Source organism: Charadrius vociferus, unplaced genomic scaffold (genome assembly GCF_000708025.1).
Source record: "Charadrius vociferus isolate BGI_N301 unplaced genomic scaffold, ASM70802v2 scaffold214, whole genome shotgun sequence".
Classification (NCBI taxonomy): Eukaryota; Metazoa; Chordata; class Aves; order Charadriiformes; family Charadriidae; genus Charadrius; species Charadrius vociferus.
Window position 1 is genome coordinate 1,150,241 of NW_009647955.1, and position 17,861 is coordinate 1,168,101.

General features: G+C 49.9%; 1 protein-coding gene across 1 annotated transcript; it reads right to left on the bottom strand.

The window, feature by feature from the left end:
• Positions 1 to 11,250: 11,250 nt before the first annotated feature.
• On the bottom strand, positions 11,251 to 14,712 carry RPL35A (ribosomal protein L35a). Its single transcript, XM_009883350.1, has 4 exons — positions 14,676 to 14,712; positions 13,357 to 13,509; positions 12,170 to 12,314; positions 11,251 to 11,306 (listed from the first exon to the last, which is right to left on the bottom strand). The coding sequence occupies exons 1-4, from the start codon at positions 14,684 to 14,686 to the stop codon at positions 11,283 to 11,285; spliced, it is 333 nt and encodes a 110-aa protein (XP_009881652.1). The 5' UTR covers positions 14,687 to 14,712; the 3' UTR covers positions 11,251 to 11,282.
• Positions 14,713 to 17,861: the final 3,149 nt, after the last annotated feature.

A 17,861-nucleotide genomic window follows, 5' to 3' on the forward strand; every position in this document is an offset into this window, starting at 1 on the left:
CGCCGCCGCCGCGCAGCCTGCCCGGCACCGCGCACCGCCCTCCGGCACCGCGCACCGCCCCCCGGCACCGGTACTCCGCACCGCCCACCGGTCCCTCGCACCCTGCATCACCCCCGTAACCGCTCACCGGCTCCAGCAGCGGCCCCTCAGCGCCGAGCACCGCCCCGTGCGCCCACCCCCACGCAGCGTGGTGGGGTGTGGGGGGATGTGGAGTGTGGGGGTGTGTGTCAAGGATACCCCCACCGCCCCACACAAGGCACCTCCAGCCCCATCCTGGGACTGGCACCCCTTTACTCCCCTCCAGCTCCCTCTGGTGAACAACCCCTGCCTGCTGCCAGAGGGGGTACTCGAGGGGACCTGGGGGTCCCCAGATCCACCAGGCAATCAGCCTCAGAGCCCTTGCACAGGTCTCCTGCGAGGCTGGTCTTGCTTCCAACGAGGAGGTGATAAAAAATCAGGCGAAACCATGCGCTGTGGAGGGGGTAGGAAGCTGAGAGAGGGATGAGCGGAGACTGTGGTGACAGCAAAGTGGGGCACGCGTAATGCTGTGATGGAGGAGCAGCTGATCATGCACCCCCAAGGGTATAACGTGCTCCCCAGGGTGTAACATGCCATATACCACAGGGCAGTGATGGAATGGCCTCTGTGGCATCATGTGCCATAGAAGGCACTCCACAGCCTGGCTAGGCTATAGCCACATTTGGTAAACAATTCCACTTTGGGAAACAATTACCACCTCAAAGCCATACTCTTGTGACCCTCACTGGTCACAAGTTCCCCATTTCATGCACAAGTGCACAGCTGAGCTGCAGCTCCCACCCCACATGCTGCACCTCCGAGTCCCTTCCCAAACCATTCCCCTTTGGCTTCCCCTCTGCAAACACCGCATCCAACCCCCTCCACGCAAAACACAGCCCATAGTCACTGCCCCACCAGCATCGGCACCGCTCCGCAGTGACCCACACAACCTGTCAAAGCACAAAATGTTTGCAGGGACAAGTACAGAGCTATAATCAGGGCTTTGGTGCTGGGCACGCATTACACAGTCCCAGTGGGGGGAAAGGCCCCTATCCCACCACCGGCCTCTGCCAATGGTGAATGAAAGCCACGTGATGGCAGCCGCTGTGCCCAGCCCTGGCGCTTGGACAGTGTTGGGGTGTTTGTCAGATGAACCAGGAAGCTCCCATCCACGGCACATGGTAAATACTTCCCCTGGGCCGTATCAGAACAGGCTTCTCCAAACAGGTAATGTCTTATCGCAAGAACCGGGGATGGGATAAACAGCTCAAAGGTGCAAACGGCCAGAGTTACCTTGGCCAGTCGCTCTTTGAGGCTGTTCAGAGCCAAACCATCTCTGCGGGATGGATGGAGGAGACTCCCAGAGCACTGGGAGTGAAAGCAGAGCCAAAATCCACGTGCCTGCCCCAGATCAGTGATTCCCAACGTGTGCGTTGGGCCACACTCGTGCCATGAAGGCAGCTGAGCCAGTGTGCCTGCTCCCTGCCCATCCTCGCGGCCACCCGTCCCCAGAGCCCAGCAGATCAGCAGCCACGACAGTGAAGGCATCTGCCACAGGCTGGTCCCCAGGCACAACAGAGGTGTGGCAGCTAGGGAAGGTCACTGTGTGCCACCGATTTTAAGCCAGGAAAGTGGTTGCCCCAGCTATGATAAGCTTAGCAAACACTGCCCCATGCCCGCATCGTGGGGGCCAGACAGCCCCGGCAAGGGTTTCTGCCCTGGGTCTTAGCAAAAGCAACTTACTCATTGACAAGCGCTGATAAGCAAATCCGGGGGAGATAAAACAGAAGGATTAGGCCCCCCTTCCAAAGATCAGGGTCTATTGTTGCAAGAGCCCATGCTTCCATGCCAGCATGGTAGCCCTGAGAGCAGCTGTGAACTGGCCGGGCTACAAAATCAGACGTGATTCACCAGCCAGGTCTGGCCTTAGGGTTGCCCAGATTTTATATTTATAAGGATTTTTTTCCTCACCTGTTCAGAACGCTGCTTATGGTCCCGTGGAGAAAAGCCCTGGGTATAATCAGCACTATGAGCTGCGCCAGCAGGAGGGGACAGGAGCGGGTGCTGGTCCTTGGGAGCCCTCACCTTGGGATTTCTCTGCTCATACTTTCCCCCACTACAGAATTGCAGGTACAGCCCTCACACAGATCTGTTCATAAGCCAGTCACAAGCAGAAGGTCTCTGGGAAGAGGAACCAGCGGCTTTGGCTACTCCCTGCAAGGAACAAGCTAAAGATGGACACTTGCTTCAGCCAGTTTGTCCAGGGAAGCCCAGATCTCTTGAACTTGGCTCCAAGGAGGCGGGATGCTCCCTGTAAACTGCCACAAGACCCACTGCATGTTTAGACTCCACACGAGCTGCCAGCACAGCCTGTGGTGCGCTGATGCCAGTTATGCCCTGTCTGATGTGCAAAGACCATTGCAGCACGGGGCTCACAGGGCTCTTTTCAAGCAGTGCTGTGCCAGTGACTCACACAGAGACCCCAGAGCTCCTCGGGAAGCGGGCTTTCAAGCAGGTGATTCCCCAAATTTATTAAGACGATTCCTGCAGACAAGGTACAGAAAAAAATTGAAATGATCTTCCTAACTCAGCTCTGAAGGAACACCACTGGCTATTTCTCTGCAGTGGCACCAATGTTTAAACTGCCTGCACAGCCTTTAAAAAATAATATTTAGGACCAGATAGAGTTGTTCTTCGCGGCCACTGCAATTCTGTAGTTAATTTTGGGTACACATGTACCATTGCCAGCAGAGGCTGGTTGGAAAGGGGAATATCACCCACAATACCCAAACAACCTCGTTTACATTCCTTTATTCATTAACAGAGGTAAGATCTAATAGCAAATACAACTTTATCTTCCTTTGCATTACTTAAAGAGGTACAGCGTAAACAGTTCAGAGGCCGTTATGAGCTCAGCAGTATTTGTAGTCCCCAACAAAGTGACTTCAGAGCTCTGGCAGGCATCAGAGCAGAAACACAGATGTATTTACAAGGCATGACACTCCTTCAAACATCCGTCTGACAGCCACATGTGTCAAAAATCTCAACAGATAGCCCTAAATGAGGGTAATCACATCTCTTACATATGCCCATGGCTGCTCAGAGCAAACACAACATCTGCTCATTTTGGACTTCAAAGGAGGGAGATGCTTTGTTCAGAGAAATAAATTTATCATGTGTATTGTTAGTGCCTTGAAGTCTAAACAAAATCAAAGATCCATTAGATTAGGCCCCTTATGAGATGCATTTACCAAGATTAACCTCTCTCCTGAAGAGAGTAGAAACGAGAGAGGGGAAAAAGGATTCTCATGCCAATTTTGATGATAGGAGTGCAGAGAAGTTAACTGAGCAAGAAAGAATCTGTGGGACCAGCTCTGAGACCCTGTGTCCAATCACCCAGCCCAGCTCCTTGAACTCTTCCTCTCAGCAGCCTCAGTGCTCATGGGTGCACTTGGAAAAGCCTCTGAGCCAGCTGGGAGCAGGAATGGGCTCCTGACAAGGCTAAGCCTTAGCAAACCTTTGCACAAGTGCTCTTTCACAGACCTGTTCTCCACACCCGCTTCCATTTACTGCTTTGGACATTATGAGATGCTGGAGAACTTGCTTTACTGTGCAGCACTACCAGCTGCCACCAGGAGCGTTGCTGTGGGGCACCGGCACTGCCTGAGCTCTTCATCCATGGAGATCTTGGGTGCCCAAAAGAAGTAGCAGACGATGCAACTGCAAGTGAAGAAAATACCCCAAACCCCATGTATCCCCTTGCCCTGAACATCCCAGTGATCCCCTTCTAGCCCCTGTCTCCTGTTCATGCCTCCATGGATCTTCCCACCTCCTCTGTTGACCTTCCCTAAAACTCCCTTCAACTTTTCTAGCCCCTGAACCTCCCCGCTTTTCACCCACTGAAGCTTGAACTGTATCAAACCAGACATGGATCCTTCCTGTGACAAGTCCAGTCACAACGGAATCCAAACTGGATGGTCACTTTGTTCTGTCCTATCTCCCCATGCCCCAGACCCAGCCACCTCCAGCGACCTCTGAGGCAGCCCCAGTTTTGGTCCCTTGGAAACCTGTGCCAACTCAGCCCTGGCCTGGATCCATCCAAGTCATCACACACCTCTAAGCTCTGCTCAGCAGAGGCTACACCCTGTAAGCAAATAAACCTGGCAAGTCTCTGGCTGTCCCACCACTCAGACACAGCCTGGCTTCCTCATGGGGAACCCAAAACCTTGCCCTGCCTCTTTTCTCTGTTCCTTTTCAAAGCTGTGCCTCATCCTGCCCTTCTCCACAGATGCCCTAGGTTTTCTTATATTTCCTTGAGTCACCAACGCTTTCTGGATGGCAGAGGAGTATAGGAAGGTATTTCTGAAGAGGAGGACGGGGACCTGGCACAGGGTGGTGTGTGGAGAACTCATGGTGTTGGGGCAGTCTGACCATGAGGTAGGAGGGATGTCTCTGCCTGTCCCCTTAGAGAGCAATGGAGTCTGCCCCTCAGCCTGCTCAGCTCTTTGCTTCCCCACTGGGAAGATGTTGAAAAACTGGCTGGCAATATCAGACCCTGCGACCTGGCTGCCCCTTCTGGACTTTTTCCAGCTGTTCTACCAGAGCCTCAACTGGACCGTTGCCTTTGGTTTGACAATAGGACCCAGGACTGGCTATTCACAGCCTCCAGCCTCCATGTTTTCCCAGTACACACGTGCTTTTGACACCAGCAGTCCAGCTTTCTGTGTGCTTACCCTTTGCAGAACCTCTTACAAGTCATCCCAGACCCCACTGAGCCGAACACCTGTGGTTGGGGACCACCGCATGCAAACGCAGCCCCTCTTGCCTCCCTCTTGTGTTCTCCTGCCTTTCCCACAAACCCCCTTCTTGGCCAAGCCCCCAGGTTCTCAGAACTGCTCAGATCCATCCGCTTCCCAGGCTGGAGTTGCTCCAATGGGTGCAGCAAGTGGGTTTGGTTTGACACTGTTGAGCTTTACTTAAAGACTTGAAAGAGGTGACAGGTAACCTGCTCACGAGGTGCCCTCCTGGCACGCTACAGGATCACACCGAAGGGCAATTGGACTTTGTCCTGGCACATAGGCATGACGTGCCAGATCAGTAAGGAGCAGGGCTAGGCAAGGGTTTTTTGGAAATGAGCAAGGCCGGGTCTGGATGGCAAAGCTTGGCTTAGGTGCTGTCTTGATCAAGATCTTCCAGAGGTAGTACTCAGATGCTCATACGCCAGGAGCCCACAGGATGGCTGCTCCCTGCTGCTGTCACAGGGTGTGATGCCAGCTGAGCAGACAGGTTGTTCTCCTCTGTCCTAGGAAAAGACCTGTTGCCCTTGGCAGACTTGTGGGCCATGCAGCAGTGCTCCCAAAGCTTGCTGGTCCCTCTCCTCTTTGGGCTCTAGCTGAGCTGGCTGGAGGCATTTCAGGCCACATCTGCTTGTTTCTGCGTTGCTGGATGGCAGTGCTCCCGCCAGCCTGGCAGCAGAGCTAGTGCATGAAAACTCACCAACCCTGATTAGTGAAAATGAGAAGGGTGTTCCACATTTAAAGAGCAGATCACCCATGACTTGACTTTGTTGGACTGCAGCAGGTTGAGGGAGCAGTCACAGGGGCAGAGGAGGAAGCTACAAGACTCCTATATATCCACCCAGGATTAGCTGGAGAACAAAGTATGGATGCAGCTTGAGAACAGCCATGGCGTTCTGCCTCCTCTCCTCCTTGGCTGTCTGGGTGACAACACTCCTCCCCATCCCAGCCACACACCCCTGTGGCTACACCACTTGCCCCTGCAGGGCATCCCTCTGCTCCCAGGTCCTCAGCCCGTGCCTCAGAGCTTCAGCAGCGTTTGGCAGTGCCGCACGTCACCCCCTGCAGAAGTGCCTGGACACAGCACGAACGTGCTGCCAGAGGAGAGACTTGAGAGAGCTGCACAGGCCGTGCCTGGGTTGGGATGGTTAACCGCATGTTTCAGATGCTACAGGAAATAAGAGAAACACAGGACCTCATCGTGGATACTTGCTTTAAGGATGTCCTTATGTGCTGACCAAGAGTCTCTTAAAGCCAAACTCTCTGCACTCACAAACAGCCTGAACTGTACACATCTTGCATTGACTCAAGAGAACTATTTCTGCATTACCTTGATCCAAAAAAAAATAAGCATCCGCTCTAACGAAAGGGGGAATTTATCTTAATTTATCTTCCACAACAAAGCAATTGGGTCAAGTGTGTTATAATTACGTTTATAGAATTGGACAAGGTTGGTTTCCCCCCATCCTTTAAAACAGGTTTTTTCACAGAAACGGCACCTCATCCAAGAGGCTGCCAAGCACCAGCACCATCCAAACACCTGCAGCAAGGTTGCTTTGCTTCATAAAGCCACACTGTCCTTAAGGATGCGGAAAGAACTCATATTTGAAAAATAACCCGGAGGATCCTTTCCCTGAGAAATGTTCATTCAGAGGCTCTGTACCACCCTCAAAGCCCACCCCTTCTGTGCTGCGCTGCACAAACCTGCAGCTTCAGAAGGAGTTACACAGCCTTTGATGTACAGCTTTAAAGCTTATAGGTACACACAGACACACAGAGAAATGAAACAAGTACCAGGTTTTTAATACTTCTTTTGGTGATAGTTAAGATCTTAGGTGGGCAGAAGATCTGTAAAAAAAAACAAAAACAGAGAAAAAATACATATGAACTCCTAATGGAAAAACGTACAGCTAAGCATAGTGCCTTGCCATGCCCAGAGAGGATAGGAATTGAGTTCAGCTATTATATGGGTCACTGGCCTTAGAAACAAAAATAATCCACTGCTCCCAGATAAATAATCCCATCCAAAATAATCCATCCCAGTAATTCAGCCTGCTGGATGTCTACTGGTACCCACTTGAATGCAAGGCCAGGTCCCTGCAACAGCTCCTTTGGCTAAGTGTTGGGTTTTCATCTGCATAGATGAATTTTTACACCCCCGCAGGAATGAGGGGCAGCGAACACAAACGTACTGTTTTACTTGCAGTGCCTCCAGTTTGAGGTGGCTGCTGATGGATTTTCCTGTTACAGAAGGGCTCAGCAGGGTCAGTCTGCACTCGGGCACAGATCAGGACTGTCCTCCCTCCAGCTGATTCTCAGCCCTGTACCGGCTGCGGGCTCAGCCCACACCATTCTCACTCCTCCCACAACAGCTGTGCAGACACCTCCATAAGGCACCACTCGGACCCTGATCTACAGACCTCAGTGGAATTTGGGTGAAGATACAGCAAGCTGCTTTCACCCATCGTATTGAAGGGACGGGACATCCATGAGCTGCTCAGGCAGCAAGCATGAAAACACAGTGTGAATGACAGCAAGGTGCCACGTGCCCGAACACACCACAGCAGGCGAGCAGGCACATCTGGAGCGGCTGCCTGTGAAATAGCGAGTTGCAGAGCATACCATGCACATAACCATACCCAGGTCCTTCCATCAGGGTAGGTGGGAAGGATCCTATGGATCAGTGTAACAAGTTTGGACAGTTTATCCCAGACCCTTCAACTATTCCGATGTGAGGACAGTAGCTTGAGAAAGGCCAACGTGCTGACAGCAAATAGCACTGCAACAGGAGATGCACCTTTGTCTGGTTTGCAGCATCTTGTCCGATAAGCAAGAGAGGGCAGCAAACTTTGCTCTCCCACCATCCCGTGACTACAAAGAAGTCTGGGGAATTTCAGGAACTTTGTGCTAATGAGAACTACCAAAGACCCCTGCATTCAGGATCTCCTGGGAAAAAGAGGTCTTAGGTCTTACCTCTGGGTTTCTTTCACTATCTCAGTTTTGGAACAGTTTAAAATCCAGAGGCAGCTGGCCTGCTCTGACTCCCTCTCAGCTGACAGCTGGTTTCTTGGGGACAGCCCAGCAGGTTTCTGGGGGACATTTTGATATTCCAGCAAGACTTTTCATGCAAAGCAGAAACTCAGTTATTTTTTTGATAGAAGTTTCCTGGGGTAGATCCTTCAGGCAATGCAGCAAAGAAATCTGAGCTTTGTAGCAAGGACAGCGTGATGCTGAAGGAGCAGTGTCCCCTTCTGGCAGCAGCCACATACTGAATCATGTTCGTGTAGGAGGACGGGGCAGACAAGCAAGGCACCAGGACGGAAGTATTTCTACAAAGGGGCATCCGGGTGAACAGCACTAAAACCAACCTGCAAGGTTCCGCTGCCCGAAGGAATTCATTCTCCATCTGTCTCTGATGCCTTGTGTCGCATATGTTCAGGCAGAGCACAGCAGTAACTGAACTTCGGGAGCGAAACAATAATTGGACCCTGGGAGTCGATTTCTAGGGGAGGAAACGCACATGATAGAAGAACAGCAGACATCATTCTGGTCAAAGCTTTGGCCTATGGCTCCCCCAAAAGAGTTGGCACATCCCTCCAATGAAGAATGCAGGGTCAGTGAGGCTGTGGAGCTGCTAACGTAATCGCAGAAAGCTGTGGCGGTGGAGTCAGGAATGCAGTTGTTACACTGAGCAGCATCTCTATAGCCACGTGTGCTTTGGGGCAAGGAGCAAGAGCCACCACCACCCAACTTGGAAGAGGACACACAGTTGGTGCAGACTCACATTGTCCACCCCCATCCGAGCACTTAAGCCCTTATTCTTATTTCCAGCTCACAAGGTCCAACTTATCTTCCCTCCTGTACCTGAACCCAGCCACCGAGCATCACTCTGGCCTCCACTGTCCCTCAGACACTTCCACACCCCACCCTAAGCATGTTTTTGTTTCCAAAAAGCCTGTGTCTTTGTCCCTCGCCCCCATGTTTAGCTATGCCCCAGGATACCTTCATGGCAGTTCAAGACTTCTCTCAGTGCTCTACAAGCAGCTCTCTTTGCCTCGAGGCTACCACCAGGCTGGCCTGGGCTGTAGATCGCTGCCTCCACCACCAGTTGCCAGGCCCCATCCAACAGGCACTGCATTCTCCTAAGCGCTCGCACTGTCTGGTCCAGCTCCTCCTCGGGGTCTGGATGGATCACCACGAGCACCAGCATGTCTGGCAGGCAGGGGAGGAGGTTCCTCACATCCCAGAGGGCCTCATCCAGGTAATCCCACCGCATGAGCTTCTTCACCATAGTTGCTTGCCACAGCATAAAAATCAGATGGGGCCGAACATCATCCTCCTCTTCCACCCTCTCCACCTGCTGTAGTTTAGCCCTGACGTCAGCTGTGCCAAACAGGTCCTGGACAAAATCCACCAGCACTGAGGGAGTTCTCACATTGTCATCGTCCACCTCCACCACCAGCATCCGTCCATTTTGCCTCCCCACTCTGTCCAGCAGGTTGAGGAGCTCCCAGGTGGTTGGGTCCACGAAGCAGCGGACAGCAGGCTTTTCTGATGCCATAGCTTCCTCCCAGACACCAGTTTACTGTGCTGCTGGGGAAAGGAGTGGAAGGGGGTTGCTGTAGCAAAGGCACTTGCATCGCAAAGGCCTTGAAACAGGCTACGCCTGCTGCTCTCGGCAGCTACCAGGTACAAGCAAACACACCAGTTTTGGTGGGACCAAATGAATGTGAAAGGAAATAGTGGAGTTTTGACACAGACTCAAAAACTGTAGCCATAGGCTATTTGATGTTGGACCTCCCAGGAACAGGCTTTGTACCTCAGCAGTCTGGTACCATAGAAAGAGATGAAAGGGGAGAGAAAAGGGATCATTACGTTATTTTTGGGCATCTTACCTCAAACTCAAGAGCACTTATTACCTTCTCATCAGCAGAATCCAGCTACGTGATAGGGACCACAGTCCCACTAATCTGCTGTTACAGTCCGATTTGCCCACTATGTTTCCTCCTCCTTCCTCTGGTAATGCCTAGAACTGGAAATTCAATTTGTATTCCACCCCACCCTTCTTTGAATCCGATGGGTACAACCTGTTGGTATTTGCAGAAGACCAAAGCCCTGTTTGACCCGACCCAGCATCCCATAAGCCGCAGTTCCTCTCCACGTTACAAAAAAATGCAGCTTTCCACTGCAAGCCCTCCCCTGCTGTTGGAGACAGCAGTCACAGCAGGTTTAGTTGTTGAAGCAAGTCCAGCAAAATAATTTCCATACCAGAGCTGAGTAGCCAGGTCCCGGTTTTGTTTGCATTGCCATTCAAAAGAAAATCTTGATTTGCTCAATACCATACTCTGAATACATGACTACTCCCACCTCCTTCAGAAGGATTAGTCACGAAATACCAGCCCGCTGCAGGAGACAAGGGAAGCCCCCGGCTCAGAGGGCTCCCTGTCGCACACAGGCAGAAGGAAGCTCTTGCTCACAGGGAAGCACCTGCGCTGGAGCAGGACCGAGGGAAAGTTAGGGATGCAACTCACCCACCTCACCGCCTAGGGATGCTTTCCAAAGACGGGACAACTACACGGAATCAGTGTTATCACCCACCCAGGGTATTGAGAGGTCATTTTGGGACTGTGACATCAGCAGTAACCACGCCAACCTGCAGCTGCCTAAAACCTCCCTTAAAAGTACCCAGTATTTTTGAGGGATGTACTAAGAAATTCTGAGACTTGCACTTTAAGAATCCTTAAATTCATTTTTCACCACCTTACTGTTCAACAAACCATAAAGAACGCCTGAAAGTGACGCACTAGCCTGATGTAAAGATCCTCCCCACCCCACAATACACACCATGATAAGGCTGGACAAGAAACCAACAAGTATTAGCGCTCAGACACTAGAGCTGCGTGATGAAAACGTGCGTAAGTCAGTTTCACAGAGCAGATGTTACAGGCATGCATGCTGCCCAGGTACATACGCTCGCATTCTTCTAGGACCACCTTTTTTAGATGCAAGCTAGGACTTACACCTGCAATGATTTAGTGTCCCATTACACAGTTTCATCTCAACAGAAGTCTTCGCCAAGTACAAGAGAAACAGGAACAAGAAGTTTCCCTCTAGCAGGTAGGCAAGGAACTATTTCTCGTGTTCTACATAAAGCCTGTGTGCACAGTTTATGAAGTTGTAAAAATTTATTGTTTAGCCCTAAAAACCAGTCAGATTCCACAATGGGAGGTACAGACAGGTCCGCAGTAAAGGCTGCCAGTTACTTGTCTTTAAAACGTGGTCTGCTCTACAAAAGCCTGGCCAAGCACAGGTCAAATCTCCATTTCGTCTACCTTGGAGTCACTACTCCAGCCCTGCGCTGTGAATTCCCACATGCTACTGAAAAAGTCCCTCAAAATAGGCGGAGGGGATAAAAATCAGAAGTGTACAAAAATTAAACAGATTCTCCATTTTATTTCCAATAAAAATTTAAATCCTAGATGGATACAGCATCTGTAAAAGACAAAAATAGATAGAATCATGTTAGAAATCTTGTTATTGGACTGTACCGCTTTAAACACAAGTTTTGCAGTTACAATCCAGATCATCAATCTCTTCAACTACCATAAAAGTGACCTCCCATTTACAGAGAAGAGGTGCAAGAATGGAAAACCATTAACCACTAGTTCAGTGACTTGAAGTAGCACTGTGCTGCTCTACAGGCTCCCCGGGCAGCCAGCCCTCCTGCTCACTGACAGAAGAGTCCTCACAGGTATTAGTTTCAGGATTTTACTGTGCCGGTCCTACTGTGCTTTTTCTAAGGCACAGGAGAAAGACAGAAAGGAAGGACTGCACCCTTCTGATACTTCATTTGGTAACATCACAAGAAAAGATAGTGCATCAAAACTCTGGGTGAGGAACCTAAAGGGACAGTCTCCCTGCAGTCTTGTGGCTAAAACATCGACTGTGGAGCAGGTACTAGTGGATGTGTCAGGACAGCACACCCCTCAGTTAAAACACTTGGGAGGTAGGAGAAAAATCTATCAATGGTGGGAACTGGAGTAGAAGGGTGCAAAAATACATGTACAAGATCCAAGGAAATCAGGATAGCTTTAGAAGGGAGCCAAGTAAGAGCCCCAGAACTCGAAGACCCTTTCCAGACAACCTGAGCAAGCACACAAAACCCTTGATGAGAGAAGCAGCCAGCAATAAACCTCCCACAGCTCCAAAAGGAGCACTTATCAAAGACTCATCTTGAATACACAACAGCAACAGAAAAAAAACGTAGTTCAAGCTTTTCCCTCTTACTACGTGGGATTAAAAAGCACCCCAAAACCTGCTGATAAATATCTTGCTGCTAAAATAAATCCACTTACCACCCGGATTCTGTGTCCAATGGCCTTGGCAGGAAGGTTGGAACGGAACTTGGCACGAACCATGCCACTGTTCCCATGGGCGCGGGTTACCTTCCCCCAGATGACTCGTGTCCTGTTGGGCTTGCCACCAGGGGTTACAGTGTTGCTGAAAAAAGAGGGGAAAAAGAACTGCTGAGAACACCACTCATAGCTCCGTACAGGGCTGATCAGTGATGGGGCAGACAACACAGCCTCTTTTATTCCACAGCAAGGAATAAATTAAGGCATTTAACTTTAATCCACAGCCATCTTTAATTGGACCACCTTCCGCTTTTATTTACCTGTGAAATTTGCTAGGTGTGGGATTTTCACTGTACCTTTCAAATAGGTAAGTATTGCAGCTTCTAATTTATCAGAAGCTCCACTGAAGAACTACTAACAAGTTACTAAGCTTAAAAATTTGGAAAACACTGATGCTGATACAATCAAGCTAAAAAGTCATCAATTTCAACTCCAAACAAAATGCAGTATCTTGTTTGTAAGATTTCTCCAAGCACACCAAAGGCAGGGCTGCAAAAGACTGCTTTAGGAAAAAAGTCATCTTGGAAATTATGGTGGTCAAGTTAATGGTCTGATCAATTTTATTCCAGGCAATTCTGAACTCTAAGAACTACACTCAAAGAAAAAAATTAAATGGAGGGTAGTAAATAACTGTTCTTAATGCCTCTGCCAATGCCAGCAGAGCAGAAGTGACAGTGCTCTGACATAGGCATACAAATGCCTGGGCACAAATTCCTCCAGGGTTCACAAAATAATTCTGCTTTTTAATAACTCAACAGCTCATAGTACGACACAAATTCACCTCACCTCAGTTTATCAAGCTGCCTTCAGTTTTTGCCACTCTCGGGCAAAATTTGGTTCTCATCTCATTTACTCTCTAACATATCATGTATAACAGCAAATGATCATGTCACATAATTTCATGATCTGAATTAAGGACACACATGCTAATTAAAGCAAAAATAACCATGGACTTTAAAAATGAAACCAAGCCAGGAAACTGGTCTACATAGTACTCCATGGACATTCTATTGACAAATTAAGCCCAATTTCTTTTTATTCTAACAGCAGCTCTATAAACACACTGCTCACACCCTGGCATTTGCAAAAGCTGATAATAGGAGTTGGTTAATTTGGAAGTGACTTACTTTTTTGCTTTGTATACATAAGCACACCTCTTGCCCAAGTAGAAGTCTGTCTCCTGACGTGCATAAACACCTTCAATTTTCAGAAGGGCAGTGTGCTCCCGCTGGTTTCGGAGGCCACGTTTGTAGCCAGCAAAAATGGCCTTGCACCACAGCCTAAACACATGGAAAAAATTTACAAATTGTAATTCACTCAAAAGTGAAACGTGAAAACAAATCATGTGCTGTTTCCGCAGAAAGTATTTCCACACCAGTAGAGATTTAGCTGAGGAAAAACCCCACTGCTTTTGCTTTTACAAATTACTGCAAATCCTTACATTCGGTCCACACAGGAAAGCTAAGTAACTGGGACATAAACTATTTATGAGAACTTTGTATCTTTCTGCTTGTAATAAACTTCTGGCACTACAGGTTTCATACTAAACCCAAAGGGCTTCAACATTAGCAAGCGTTATGTTTTAAAATGTCTACAAACACTGTGATGAGTAAACATTACTTTTCTTCTACACACCACATAAACTGAGTCTCCTGTGTTGCGATAACTGCTATAGAAGATATTAACCTCTGTTAATTTGTAGCCTCAAAGGAATTAACTCCAGTCTATGTGGACTGTCAGAGAGACAGCCCCACGTGCACTGGACAAGTGACATCACACAAACTTCTCAAGAATTCTTCACAAGGACCTGTCTGTATTACCCAGGTAAAGCAATTATAAGGCTCATTCCACACATCACGTGCACATCAGGACTGTCTCAACTGCATGCAGCAACTGTCTCATAATACAGTGGTATTAAACAAAGCTACCCACTTCTACCTTCAACACATGCACAACAGAACATAAAGCTCCACAGATAAACATTAAGACAAAAAGCTGTGATTCAGATTCAATCCCTCCACCATTTACAATCTCAACCCCTCTATCCCTAAGAAGACTCAATGGCACAGTAGCCATTACTCAAAGAAACAATACGGAAAGCCTCTACTGTACACTGAAGGTTCACAAACACTGTGCTAGCAAAAACACCATTAATATCCCACATCTACTGACGGGCCGGGGAAAATGTGGCACACCACATGAACAGCTACAACCAACTTAATGCAGAGGCTTCAGAATAGGGAGACACAACTGAGGGTGCTTAAAAGAGGGCCCAGTAGGATACTGGGTAAGGGAGCTGTCCTGAAAAATCACGGCAGCCACAGAAAAACGGATCATTGCCCGCAGCTTTATCAAAACACTGTCGGAAGTGCTCAGTTTGCAAAAGGACTCGTCAGAAGTACACTGTGACAGCGAACCGGTAGCCACCTCGGGGCAGGTCACTCACCTCCCGGTCATGGTGTCCTCCTGAAGCCCTGGTCCCAGCAGGCCTAGAAACGACACACAAGCCGTGAGCCTCCCAGGCCGGCCGCTCCGACCAGCCCAGCGAGCGGGACATGCCGCAGGCCGGGACCGGGGGCCCCCAAGAGCAAGGTGACGAGGGGACGAAGGCCCCCAGCCTCCCCCGGACGAGCTGCGCCTCACGGGGGACGGAAGCGGACCCCACCGCGTCCCCACAGCACAGGACGCTCCAGGCGCCTCAGCCTCCGCCCCCCCCCGTTCAGCCGCGGGCCTCAACCTGCGGCCGGGCCCATCCGCCGCACATCGGCGCCATCCCGCCCTCTACCCGCTCCGCACGGCCGCAGCCGCAACGCCCCGGGAGCCCCGCGCCCGCCGACGGCCCCATGGCGGGGGCAGCGCCCCCTCCTCCCTTCACCCCGCGCCGCCGCTCCCCGGCTCACCCCCCACGGCTGCGAATCAAGATGGCGGCGAAAGAGAGAGCCGCCGCGCTGCCTTCCGGGATATGGGCCGGGAAGGACCCCCCGGGGTCGAGAGCCGCCTGAACGGGCAAAACCGAGGCGGCCCCTGCGGGGTGGGTACATCATCCCCCACCGCCGTCCCCCGCATCCTCTTTTCTCCCCCGGCGGCTGATCCGTGGAGGGGCGGCCCCGGCCCCGCCGTGCAGGCACCCGCCTGGACAGCCCCGCGAGGCCCCCGGAGCGTGGTGGTCGCCATGGAGACGGGCGCCACCACCGCCGCGTCCCGGTGAGCGCCGCAACGGGCCGGGCCCGGACCGGGCCCAGCACCGGCAGAGAGCGGGCAGAGAGGGGTGGCGGCGGCGGCCCGGTACTACCGGCTCAGCCGCTGTGCGCAGGGTCCTGCGGCCGCCCCGGGTGGGAGCGGGGGGGTAAATCCCGGCGCGGAGGTTGAGGGCGGGGGGGGCTGGAAGGGGGAGTGGAGCCGGCGGCGAGAACTGGCTGCGACGGTGGAAAAAGCCGAGGAGCTCTACGGGGGGGCAGCGAGGAGGTGAAGGGCAGCGGTGGGGTGGCCAGGGCTCCGGGGCCTTCTTCTGATGGCGGCTCTCCAGGCCCTGCCCGCCTGCCTCCGCTCTCACCGTGAATTAGTGAATCATCTCAACATTTATTGTACTCCCGGTACTGCCTCACTGACAGAAAACATGCATTTTGGGGCTCAAATCCCTGTAATGAAGTCTCACATTCCTGTGATTTCCTAAAAAAGAATAGGTGGAAGCGTGTACTTACTCATTTTCCCACATCAGGGTCATTCACTGCTGACTTCTGTCACTTCCCTCACATAGCCAGAAATTCAGGCGCATTTTTACAGGGCTTTAAGTGATTTAGGAACTTGCTCTGATATAAAATGTGCCCTGGCCACCTGTACTTTTACTGTAACTTTGTTCCTAAGTGTCTTAAGCTGCATTTGAACGTGTGCCCAGAGTGCTTTTATGAAAAATTGGATCTCAGGAATAAAATCTACTGTCATCTTGTCACCAGCTGGGCTTGGAGAGCTTGAACCCAGACTAAGGAATGAGTTCCTGATCCAGGAGGAGAATTAAGTCTATCTGTACTTCGGTGGGCCAGGGTAGAAGCACTCAATGCCTTGTAAGCATGTCTAAGCAGAGTTTTTTCTTACAGAGATGAAATTGTTAGGAAGTAGGAGCAAAGAAGGGATGGAATATTATGAATCCTCCAAATTATTCTGTTGACTTCTGCAAGAAAGCAAAGCAACACTCCGTAATCTACCCAGTTAAGAGTGTCAAGTGTGTGCTAGGAACCTCTGCTCAGAGAAAGGGCACAGTCCCTACATTGAGGAGAACAAACTATCTGTCAAAACACTCTGTTTTCCAGCAGTAGAGATGCCACAGCCAATAAATGCTCCCTAAATCTTATCTTCTCCTATCCCATACAGATTTAGTCCTGTACAGGACATACAGCTAAAAGTAGCACCATGTCTTTCATTCCTGCACTCAGTTCTCCTGGGTTCTCATCAGTACAGCCTCAGAGAGCAGAAAGTCTTTCTCTACAGTCAGGATGAAAACTAAATTGCATCTCCAAGCCAAAACCAAGATTACTTCAGCTTTTCTTTTGTGTATATATATATTTTTTTTTTTTTCAAATAAGCGATTTATGTTCTAACGTTTGTAGTGGTAGGCAGAGTTTTGTAAGGCCACAACTATTTTGCTTGCCTAAGAGACATTTTTTTGGTAAAAACTAATACATTTCTGATTTACGGCCCAGCCACTGCTACCGTGGATATTCAGAATCTCTCTTTGCCAATCATTTGCAAAATGAGCTAAAGGAGATGTGACATTCTCAGCTTCGCGTTTTCTCGCTGTAATTCTTCCGTATCTCCTTAATTGACTAAAAGGAATGCTGCAAAAAAAAATGCTGCCTTTGAAGACACTTTAGTTTGTCAGGCAGCAGGATGGGAGAAATGTGCATCCAGGGCTCTCACACAGCAGAGGGAGTTGTAATGCCCAAAGGAACAGGAGGCCAGACCTTTTATACAGTTGTTTTAAAAATTATTTCTTGATATGTTTTTCTTTCCCTTTAGATCAGCAGGGAAAGAATGTCAACTTATACTCTTGGGGAAGCTGAATCCTTCACATACCTCTTTTTTTTTTTAATTATTATTAATAGAGTTTAATGAAAGAGTTAAGCAAAGTGCAGTGATTAAGGTCGATGCCAATGACTGGATCAGGATGGTTGGTGTGGTAAAGCGAAAACCCAGGGAGAGCAGCTCACTATTTGTAGTGTTCCTTAATACCCCAAACAGCGGTTTCCTTCTCGTTTCCAAGTCAACCTAAGCCCAGAGAGTGCTGGCTTGGCACATGCACACGCTGAGTGAGTATATGGTTAGAAGAGGAGATATATAGGAGGAGCAAACCAGCAGGCTTTAGAGAAACATTCCAGCTGTGAGCTTTCTTAACACACATTAATATCTTGAGTTAATTCTCTCTTGGACAGAAGCTGCTGATGGGACAGAGGAAAAGCTATTGCATCCTCCTTTGTTTCCAAATAAGTCACTTTTTCCTATGAGAGCTGCAAGTGTTACTTCTTTTAAGAATGCTGTTGTAATCATCTGTCACAGCTCTCCCACAACAAATCTTTTTTCACCATATTTTTAGCATTAGGACTCCACATGTAATAGATTATTCTCATGTTGTTTAGAC